General features: G+C 30.3%; 1 protein-coding gene across 1 annotated transcript in view; it reads right to left on the reverse strand.

The window, feature by feature from the left end:
• bchs (WD repeat and FYVE domain containing 3 bchs) overlaps positions 1–12,116 on the reverse strand; it is a 232,023-nt gene that overhangs the window by 21,479 nt on the left and 198,428 nt on the right. The window contains exons 65-69 of the mRNA XM_067264512.1: positions 11,869–12,116; positions 11,551–11,778; positions 11,279–11,470; positions 10,835–11,156; positions 10,344–10,760 (exon numbers count right to left, since the gene is read on the reverse strand). Coding sequence (XP_067120613.1) covers positions 10,344–10,760; positions 10,835–11,156; positions 11,279–11,470; positions 11,551–11,778; positions 11,869–12,116 — 1,407 coding nt within the window. The remainder of the gene's footprint in view (positions 1–10,343; positions 10,761–10,834; positions 11,157–11,278; positions 11,471–11,550; positions 11,779–11,868) is intronic.

Genomic DNA, 12,116 nt, shown 5'->3' on the forward strand with positions numbered 1-12,116 from the left:
TGCAGCTGCGAAAAATCGATGTAGAGAAATAATATGGGCTATAGATTATAACACCAATCGGCGTAGGAAGAGGTGGCTTTTCTAAGTCTAGGTCAATACACTTTCATTATTGATGATGTGTATTTGATTCTATTTATATGTTATTTACACTATTGTACTAATAATAGACTATAATAAGCGATTATTACTTTATTATATTAACGACTATACATGTATTATGGAAGTACTTTGTTTTTTGAAAGATTTACGGCTGGATGGTTTAAAAAACATGCTTATTTGTTAAATAAAATAAATATACATAAAAATTTATTAAATTCAGGCTAAAAATAGGTGAGAATAATGATTTATAATTGTTTGTTTACGTTTGTAGCTGACAATGTAGCTCCGAGAAGGTATAACTTTTTCCAAGAAAGTTCCCACCCCACATACCCAAGTCAATGCTTATTCGTTAAAGGATAGTCATTTAGCTATAATATACCAATCAGAGCTCAACAGGCATGCTAACGAGGATTTTATTGTCAAATGAACAAAAGAAGGGTCTCCCATAGGCTTAACATGGAAAGGAGGAGTTTTGTGGGTAAATTTAAAAATACAGGGGGTAACAAATACATTATTCATTGAAACAGACTAAGTCTGTTTCAATGAATAATATATTTGTAGATAAAAGCCAATCAGTGCTTAAATCGCCACCACCTAGTTCATTATGAAAAAAAAATTGATACTCCAACTGGAGTACAGTGCAACAATTTAACTAAAACTGGTTTCTCCAATGGTAGTACTCGGCAAACAACTGGCTAAAAACAAATTAATACTCAAAAATTCAATTTAAAAATTCTGTGTTCTTTCAAATCAAGAAAATGCTTTTAATATAATAGATATAATCATCATCACTATTGCATTATTTAAATATTGATGATAATAGAAAATTCTCATATTATATTCTAAGCAATAAAGTACGTATACTATTCAGATTACTTTAAGTTTATGTTAGCAGAAACAGTTATTATTTATAAATAAAATTTTAATGTGTTAATAAAAAAACAATAAAATTTTTGCAATATCTACATATATATAACCCATTGAATGCGTGTCTGTCCGTGTAACGTTATGCCAAAAACAGGCACTAGAGGCACCCCTATCGTGTGTCATATTTCAAACATTTAAATTAATTTAAATTATTATTATTCATTTGGCCAATAACAATATAAATAATTCAGTATATTTGTAATAAGAATTTATTATTGTCACAGAATACCTGTAACGTGCACTAGGGGCGAATAACAAATGTATGGATCTGTTTAGTTTTTAAGATGAAGAATTGTATACATTTATATATATTAAGTGCATATATTAAGTGCACACTTTAAAAATTAAGCATAAAACTTTCATATATTAATACACTCAAACCTGTTTTTGTGCGGTCTATTTTTGTGCGATTTTTTATTTGTGCGATTTGTTTTGTGTGGTATATGAATTTCAATCAAATTGGTATACTGCACAAAAATAATTGCACAAAACACATTGCACGTATAAAAAAATCGCACAAAAAAGACCGCACAAAAACAGGTTTGAGTGTAAGTGCATCAAACGTGCCTCATAGGAATTTGTAATGTTGCTAGAATGTCCACTAGGGGAGTCCCGGACTACTAGCGGTACTATAATGTCCTACTCAAAGAAAAAAAACAACTCACAAGGGAGTCAACAAGTCAAACAAAAACTTACAAGAATCCACATTCCAAACTTTTTTGCATCTAGTATAGAGCATAACTCTTCAGACATTCAAACAATCAAAACTCTTAGATTTAAAATAAATATATACACAGTTCTTGGATAAACTTTTGATTTAATCAAAATTAAACTAAACTAAATTTCTGTATGGAGCATTTCCTCATAATAATCGATAACAAATAAGAATGCTATGTAAAAATATTTGTTAATTTAATTTTTATAATCTATAATATTACAATTTATTATTGAGATGATTAAAGTGAGGTAATAAAAATATATTTTTAAACTTTTGATAGTTTTAAACAGTTTATGTTACTACAAAGTTCATGGAATTTAGAACAAACACAATAAAACTCTTAACTTGAAGCTCCAAAGGGCAGGAAAAAACTTAAAGTTACAGACATTTTGAGTTAGAGAACAAAAGAGTAAAAAATGCCGATTCTGAATAGCTTTGTATTTTTACCTCTCTTGCATTATATAAAGAATCTTTGATAGTTTTTGTTTTAAACGGCCTTTCAGCAAAATGTTCAATGTAACTAATGGAATCTAACAGTTTTGCAGGTATAGTACAATACATCTGTTGGGATAAAGCAAAAGGTCCTGTCACTTTGGACTGGAACATTGTCTGAAAATTCCATGGAAATCTGATAATTAGAATCATTTTGGATAAAATAAATATTAAAATTTAAGCTGGGGAAGTAGAAGGTAATATAAATCAGTGTTGGAGACCATGAAAACCTTTGACTTAGAGAAAATTAGAGTTAAGGAAATTCAAGTTGGAGATGTTAAATCCTTATGCCAGGGGTGACAAACCTAAGGCATGTGTTCCCAAAGTGGCATGTCGAGAGAAATCATCTAATATTTTATGTTATATGATTTTGACATAGCACCTGTTTTTTTCAATTATCCTTTTGTTTATCACCTCATTATCCTTTTTTCAATCATCTTTGTTACATTTATTCTTATTAAAGCATATTGATTTCATTTCTTTAAATGTAGTTACTCCAAGTCTGAACCTCCAACATGCATAAACATTTTAAAACATAAATATGCTTACTACATGACACACAGAATAAAACAGGTTTGTCATCCTTGCCCTGTGATATTCCATTGAGATCTACCAAGTGTTTCATTTTCTTAAAGTTAAAAAAATATTCAAGTTATAGATGTTTGAGTTAGAGAAATTTTACTGCTCTCTGTTATTCAAAATTATGGAAAGATTTATTTTATGTACATAAGGTATTTTTATATGTTAGCACTTTAAAAATTATTCCAAATTAAAATGAAGTAATATTAGCATTAAAAATATAAGAGGAAATTAAACATTCATATATCACAATTTCACAGAAAAAGCTGAAAACATCTGTATATATTATGTAAAATGTTAAGTAACTGCAATTTTATAAAAGAAAAATTTTCATTCATTCTATTGAATTATTTTCAGAATACTGTTCAATATATTCATAACAAAACATTTTAGTTCAGATTTAATTTTCTTCATAAATGAAGATTAAGGGCAGCCCATATATACATATTTATTCTATTCTGATTGATATTAACACTAGTTTCAAATTTTTTCCAGAAAAGTCTCAAAAAATGTTGCTTTAATAATGATTCTAAGTTGGTTTGTCGATTATTATAGGAATTATAACAAAATTCACTCATGGGAAAAAGAAAAATAAACTACAGAAGTCTACAAGAAAGTACAGTACATTATTAAACAGTGGCATAATTAAGAAGCTAGATCCATCCAGAAGAATTTTGTCACAGTCTTTTCCAAAAATACATCACCTTTAACTTGGTATTTTTCAGCTTTTTTTCTAATAGTGGCACCTCATACTTGGTAATTTTTTTTGCAACACCCCTACTTCTTCATATACTTTGTATATGAATTTGTTATACATATTAATGAGTATAAATTGTATATAGTAATTTCAATAAAATAGTTTCAAAGGTATTAGATAATTTATGTAGTAATTTTGATTACATATGAATATACTGTAAGGAGTCGAGTCCAAATGTTATCTTTTGGGGTTTTTATTTAGCTATCATTATTATTAATTTTGGGGAAGTTTTATTTTCTTTAAAGGGCAAAATTCCACACCTTTCCAGACAAAATTCTAATATAATAATGAAAAACTTACCGATAATATGATCGACACTCATAACATGGATGTTGTCAATCTATCAACAGCATCTAGGATTAAATGATCTCTGAATGTAGTTAAAGAATTGGCCTTTAATCTTTTTGATACTGATTTTAACAATCAGAACCTTTCTTTTTAGAAAGATTGGAAAGACAATTATAACTGTAAGATTGCAAAGGAAAATTAAATAATTATTAGTTTATATATATGTAAATGAGTTGGAGTGGCACAGTTAATTGTGATGTCATACCAAGGCATATAAAAATCCAAGCAACAGTGAAGATGATGAGATGAAGCTTCTGAGTGCCAGAGTAAGTTTGATTGATGAAAAGGATTTTCTGACATTTTTGGTGTGACAGTTATGTAGTTTAGATTTTAAGTGTCTTTGTTTTGTTTATAAATAATCTAGTTCTGAGTTACCTTGTTGGTTTTTGTAGAGAATTAATTTTATGTTTATATTTAAGTTTCCCAATTGTCAAGAAAGTTTTGTAAACATTTATTTTGGTTTTATTTTGGATTTCAACTAATTATAGTTCCGACTTTTTATGATTTTGGCGTAGTTTATTATTGCTAACATATTTTTATGTTTTTTATTAATCTCCTGTACATACAAGGTTCCTACTCAAATTTTTGTTTTAAATTCCATGACTTTCCGATCTTCACATCCCTTACAGAATGGCACATTGACAAAATAAAACAGAATTTGACTTACTATGTAAGTACATACATTATGTTTCTTCAACTATTTAATTAGTTATTTCTTTTCTAATTGCTAAATTATTAAAATTAAAAATAAAATGTCTTATTAAATTAAAACAGTTTATCCTGTTATTAATCCACAACCATAAATCTACCATTATTTATTATTCCTCATCGTAGACTGCATAACTTATCAAAACAACATACTCAGAACACCTTATAAATATGCAGCCGTGTTTATTAGATACTAACTAACGTTTTCGGTCGTATTTAACGACCTTCTTCAGGAAAGAACATCAAAAAATCGAACACAAAGACACTTTGCAGTAACGAACAAGCGTTTGGAACGTTTTTAAATGAAATTCTAAATAGAATTGCATGCGCCATCTCTACATCGATGAGTATTAAATAACACAATGCATGAGAATAAAATAAAAATAAATAACGGACAATGAAAAATAATATACTCCATGGAGACATTAAAAATAAAATACAAACATAAGAATACGGTGCAAGCCGAACGGCGCAAAGAACATAGGGAAGGAGAGGAGCTGTGTGGAGATGATAACAAACAGGTTCAGTCCTTGAGTAAGCTTCTGCTTATCCGCCTTTCTGACGTTTACATACCACCTGAGCGCCAGGCCACAGATACTTTACTAGCCTCTCAGAAATTGATAGATTGTCCTTTCTGGCTTGCTTTGCAGATATGCCATGCCTTTGTATAACGGAGGTGCTTTATGTTGCAAACTGTTTGTATTAATCTTGCGTGGGCCCATTCAGCTTGGACTTCCTGGGAATCTGCCAGGACGTAAGTCACCAACGCTGTGCATGGCTGTTCACTTCTTATGTTTCTCTGATGTTCCGCCAGCCCTTCCTTGAGTGATCTTCTGGTGGCTCCAATGTAAAATAGTTTATTCTGCTTCCGTGCGTCCGTAATAGGGATTCTGTAAACCCCCGGAAGGGAGTTAGTATCCAAGGCGTCTTTATCCACTCTTACCAGCTGGTATATAGTGGGATTCTGTTTATATATTATTCTTTTTTTTGTAGCAGTTTCTATACGTCTATAGATGCTGCCCAGTGCCGCTCTGTAGTCCATCAATGTGAACTCCTCTGTATTTAGGGAGTTTCGCCAGTTATTGCGTGTCGTAATCTGGTTAGTGAAAGCTTTAGGACTGATCCCGTGCTTCTTAGCTAGCTTAATGATGTAATTCATTTCTTTGTTTTTGTCTTGGGTACTACTACAGTGTGTGTGTGTGCTCGTGCCGCGAGCGCTCTGAATGCTGAGAGTTTATACGCCGGTGGGTCATGCGAGTTCCATGGAATAAAGATCGGGTTGTAAGTAGGCTTTCTGTACACCTTAGTGCGGAAAGCTCCTTGGCTATCAAGCTGTATAGATAAATCTAGAAAATGTATAAGCTTATCATTTTCTTGCTCGAGTTCGATCTCGAGGCCGAATTTGTTATCGTTGATGTCCATTATGAATTGGTGTAAGTTGGGTTTTACATTCCAGAAAACAACCACATCATCAACGTACCTTGCATAAGTTAGGATTTGCGTTGCATATTTTGGCAGGAGTGCATTCTCCAGCGTTCTTAGGACCATCTCGCATAATGTACCTGCCAGGGGGCTACCCATGGCTACACCCTTCTGTTGCATGTAAGTGACGCCATTAAAGCTAAAGATGGATGAGAATGTGGTTAGGTGTGTCATTAGGTACAGTTTGCAACATAAAGCACCTCCGTTATACAGAGGCATGGCATATCTGCAAAGCAAGCCAGAAAGGACAATCTATCAATTTCCGAGAGGCTAGTACAGTATCTGCAGCCTGGCACTCAGGCGGTATGTAAACGTCAGAAAGACGGATAAGCAGAAGCTTACTCAAGGACTGAACCTGTTTGTTATCATCTCCGCACAGCTCCTCTCCTTCCCTATGTTCTTTGCGCCGTTCGGCTTGCACCGTATTCTTATGTTTGTATTTTATTTTTAATGTCTCCATGGAGCATATTATTTTTCATTGTCCGTTATTTATTTTTATTTTATTCTCATGTATTGTGTTATTTAATACTCATCGATGTAGAGATGGCGCACACAATTCTATTTAGAATTTCATTTAAAAACATTCCAAACGCTTGTTCGTTACTGCAAAGTGTCTTTGTGTTCGATATTTTGATGTTCTTTCCTGAAGAAGGTCGTTAAATACGACCGAAAACGTTAGTTAGTATCTAATAAACATGGCTGCATATTTATAAGGTGTTCTGAGTATGTTGTGTTTTTATTTATTATTCATTAACAAATCTTGTATAATCCATATACAAAAGTATATATTTATTAAATTTAGCAGTTAAATTTCATAAAATATTAATAAACTGGGGAAAAAAATTAGAAATTGTTTTCTGATGCAATCAAAATTGTTAAAATTAGAACTGATAAATAATTAAATTAATTTAAATTATTTATGATTTTTTTGTTCTTTGTTATCATTTCTTTTAATCAGTTTATTAACATGCACCCTGAAACTGAGAGTGTAAACAGCAATGGTGAGAGATTCAGAGAGAGTTAAAATATTTCCAAAAATTTAAATCAAAATGAATATCAACTTTGATGATGATTTTACTGTTCATAATAATCTAATGTTGATTAAAAAACTATTAAGAGTATCATAGAATTTTCTCTTAAATTCATAATACTGCATAATACAGCTGTTTTAAAATTTACAAATGACAATTGGGTACTGTATATTTGGGACTTAGTTTAATGTCCTAATGTTTTTCAATGATCTGCTTCCTGTTGCATTTTATAATTTTTCACATAAACAATCAATATTAGTTTTTAAAATTAATCTGCACTATCAGTAAAGAAGTAAATGTCTGTAATAACTGTCAGAATATTACACAAAATTTTAAAAAATACACAAAGTGATCACAATTTATAAGGTCTGATTTTAAGTGATTTTAAAATACACAATCATACAATGCAATAGAATAAGACTTACTTATTAAATCTAAAATGATAAAAAAATGTAAAAATTATAATTAACTCATTTGATATGGTTTGCAAAGTTTAAAGAATTTCTTACAAACTTGATCTTTAGGTATAATAACAAAAAATTGATGAATAGCACTTGTGTATTCTTTACATATCTATTATATACATAACACACATTAAGTCAACATTTATTTTAATAGTTTTAATATTCATATTATCAACAGTGTATCTTTATTTAAATTGTAAAAGAAACACTTAATACAGTTTTTGAAAAACTGGAAAAACTACATGCCTTTAAGTACAAAATACCTCAATGGCATGCATTAATCTAGTGTTTCTCAAACTTCATCTTCTGATAGACCTGGTTAATAAATTTTAATCTGTCATTTGCATATTTGCCTAGGCCCCCAGGGATCTGTAGACAGCACACTGTTAAGAAATCTGCTATTTGAATTATCTCAACTATCTGGACATGAAAATTTCTTCTATTCAGCATTACACACTGCAAAAATTTTCAGTGTTTTCAGATGATGCTTTCAATGATGTCAGATAAGGAAAACAGTTAAGTACCTCAGAATGGATAGATTGATGAGAAGGCAATGCAACACTTGGAAATCTGGCAAGGAGGGATGCCACCCAGGAAGACTTTTTACAGGAAACCAACTTCTATTTAGGTGTTAGATTTGTGAAGAAAACCTGGAAAACTCCATGTGGCCAGGTGAGATGCACATGGCCACACAGAGTTTTCCAGGTTTTCTTATCTTCAGGTCCAGATGCACTAACAATAGTTATTCCTGTTTATGTGCCCAAGAATAGGAAAACCCAATGCTTCTAAATTGAATGTATTGTTTAAAACATTTTAAATGGAATTGAATTTTGTTGTTATAATTTTGAAAAGTTTGCAGAGTTTCTTCCACAGATGATATTCAAATGAAATATTCTTAAATTTAATTTGACCAATGTATATAATCTACAGAATTTAGTAAGAAAAAAGATAATTATATGTTTGTTCAATAAATTTACAAAATCTGATTGTCTTTTTATAAAAATGTAACTATAAATAAGCAATGATTGGTCTATGTCACTGATACATCACTCACAACACCCAATGAAATATTGATGAGCCTGGTGTAAAAGCCAGTTTAACGCATTGCTTGCTATGTCACCCATGTATGAATGACATATTCTAGGATAAAAAAGTTGGGTGACAACTTTAACTGCCATTTTGGATTTATCATCTATGTATGAGTGACATTACAAGTTATTTTCTATTATATTTCAAATCTGTGGTCAGAGAAAAATTTTTTCTGTAATTTAAACTGTTAAAAATTTTTTCTTTACTTAATTTTATCTATAATATAGGCTATACATACACATTGAAATAAACCTATTTATTTTGCATCATATATATATAATTTGTTTGTTGAAAAAAAAACAATGAAAATATATGGGGCATACTTTTATAAAATTGAAACAAAACTACTTTTCAAGTAAGAGGAAACTTTTATATATATATTTATATAACTATTTTTTTTATATGTACTTCTTCAAAGAACATATAATATATTTATACACCATAGTTTTTATATGTCATATACTTATAAACATGTTAATAATTAACACTTTCTGACACATGAACTGCAGTATTTACATACATTTGTTGTTTTTTTTCAGGCTTGTATTTCTACATTTTTTTTTATCTTTGTCCTTCTAGCAGCAGAATTTACACAATCCTCTTACTCTTTTACCATCTTTGAATAAATTCTTCTTGATGTGCACATTTTTGCCTATAGATTTATCATAAGAGATTCTTCTTTCCCTCATATTTCAAATATGAAGCAGCTGTTATTTCTCTGAACTTAGCTATTTTCCTGATCTTTCCTGTTACTTATATAAATATAATGTGAGCACTAACAATAGTTATTCTAACTAAGAAGTAAGAAGCATTACATTATTATTATTACTACAGTTTTTTTTTTCTAAATATGTCTGAAAATCTGAAAAACAAAAAAAATTTTTAAAAAGAGTCATCCACATATGGTTGATGTTGTTACAGATGTTTGCACACAAATATGAATATTTGTTAATATCTTCTAAAATGTTCAAAAGATTTTAAGAAACTGCTTACATGTTTCTTACAACAATTAGGATTTAGTTTTGGAAAAAATTTTTTGGCCCTGGGAAAAATTTTCCAGATTTTGGCTTGGCAGTCAACATGTTAATAATTAAACCTTCTGACACTTCTGCATATCTAGTGACTTCCATTTAATGATTTTTCCTAAATTTTCCTGTTAAAATACAATATTCAAGTAAAACCTTTATTACCATTTCATAAATATATTGATTCTGTTTAGTACTGTACTGTATTGTACAGTACTTGAATGAATCCTATTGCAAACAGCTCTCTTTCACTGTACATGTACTCTGTATTTCAATATTCTATTATTTAGTAATAATACATTACCCTGTATGAAAGTATGAATTACTGTATATTGCAAAAGGTTATAGTATTAAGTGAATTATTTTATTTTATTTTATTTATTTTTTGTTTACTTTTATAATCTGTATTAAACTCTTATCAGGATTCAGTATGGTACTTTGATTACAGTTTTGTATGTCAATGTTTTCAAAACTCCATTTTGATGATTGGTAAGATGGCCAGAAACCTTACCCTAAACCTTACATACTGTATTATAATTCAAGCTATGTTAAAAAGTTATTAAACTTGTGAATTAATTATTTTCACTTTGCAAATAACTGTTATATATATATATATAATCTCACCTTCTCTTAAAATTTTTTTCTTTGTTTTTCTTCTCATTGCTTGATCTGATGATCTTTCCGCTTCAAATATATCTCCTTCAGAAACTAAAACAAAACTATCTGTTAGTGATGTATCTGATTTGCTGATTCTCAAGCCCCTTCCTTCTTCTCCAGTATTATCTTCTGTTGCACCACTACCCACAGTATTGCTATGAAAAATAGTTGGTTTGACGACTACCGGAACTTCAGGAGGAACAGGTTCCTCTTCTATTGTACACTGTCGACTAAGATGGCCGGCAACCGTTTTTGAATGTTGGAGTCCGTACTGCAGTCCACTTTTTGCATCCGAATGATTGTTTATATTATCATTTTCACCCTTGCTTTCCCAAGACTGTTGTGATATTGCATCACCATCATCTTCTAGAGAAACACAGTCACCTAAAATAAATTTTAAATTTAATTTTATTCATATCTAAACAATACTTTTCATTAAGAAAAAAATAAATTTTAACCTTCTTCTTTCTCTTCTTCAGATATTGAACTTCCTGAAGCACTTTTAGGTATTTTTGATGCTACTACAGCAGCTGTACCATGTCGAAGAGAATTCCTCTGCAACAAACTTTCTCCAAACAAAGTTTCCTCTTGTTCTGTTCCTGCAAGGCTTATTCTTCTCACGATCTGTTCAGCTTTGCTTTCATTTACATTATTTTGTTCTTTTGTTTGATTTGTTAATTTAGATTCTTTATTTTCAACTGTTTCTAATTCTTCTACATTATCTAGTTTTATTTTATTATCCAGATCTTTTGGAACTTGAACATAATCTGTAGACCACATCTGCAATTATAAATAGAAGCAAAAATAAGTTTAACATCTAATAAGATGATAAAGATGATATAATCCTTAACTATTATTTCTATAATTTAATATATATTAACAAAAACAGAATAAATAATTACCCGAACAACACCATCACTTGAGCCTGTCATCACTACATTCTGGTTATCCCATTCATTTAAATATGAAAATGCAACACACAGAATTTGTTGGGTGCGATCACTACGACCAGTAGCTGTATTAACACTAGCTATTTCTTGCCCGTTAATAGTCCAAACATATAAATAAGTTCCAGCACAAGTAGCAATATCACCCTGAAATAAAAGTGTTTACATAAAAATATATATTCCAAACTTTATCTTTTAAAATTTAATTGGTGACATGCAATATTTACCGTGACATCATTGATTGCAACTGCTGCCACAGGAGCAGGATGACCTTTTAATTGTCTGACAAATGATAAATTACTTAAATCCCACATAATACAAGTACGATCTCGAGAACCGCTGACAATTAAATTGTAAGCACGTGAGGCAGCAACACAGGTTACCGGTTCACTGTGTCCATATAAATTTTGTTTGATTGTAAACTTTTTCTTATCACATTGCCAAACAGTAACCATCTAAAAATAATTTTAAAAATGTTTATGCATAAATAAATTAAAATTTAATTCATTTTCCACATTATTGTAATAAACTTAAAGTGGTCGTACAGAATTTGTTCCAGCAGTAATGATGATTTTTTCACTAAGACAGGCACAGCAAAGAATTTCACCAGAAGGCGTATCTTCCCAGACAAATGTGGCTCGCTCACTTTCGTAATTTCCTATCCTCAAACTATGATCTGCAAAACCCCAAGCTACATAGCGATTATAGTGTGGAGGAATTAGTATTTTATTTTGTTCCACACATTGTAAAGATTTTTCTTGATGAATAATCTGGCCAACAGCACTTTTTAAAT

This window comes from Centruroides vittatus, unplaced genomic scaffold, assembly GCF_030686945.1.
Source record: "Centruroides vittatus isolate TY-2023 unplaced genomic scaffold, ASM3068694v2 contig_19, whole genome shotgun sequence".
NCBI classification, from domain to species: domain Eukaryota; kingdom Metazoa; phylum Arthropoda; class Arachnida; order Scorpiones; family Buthidae; genus Centruroides; species Centruroides vittatus.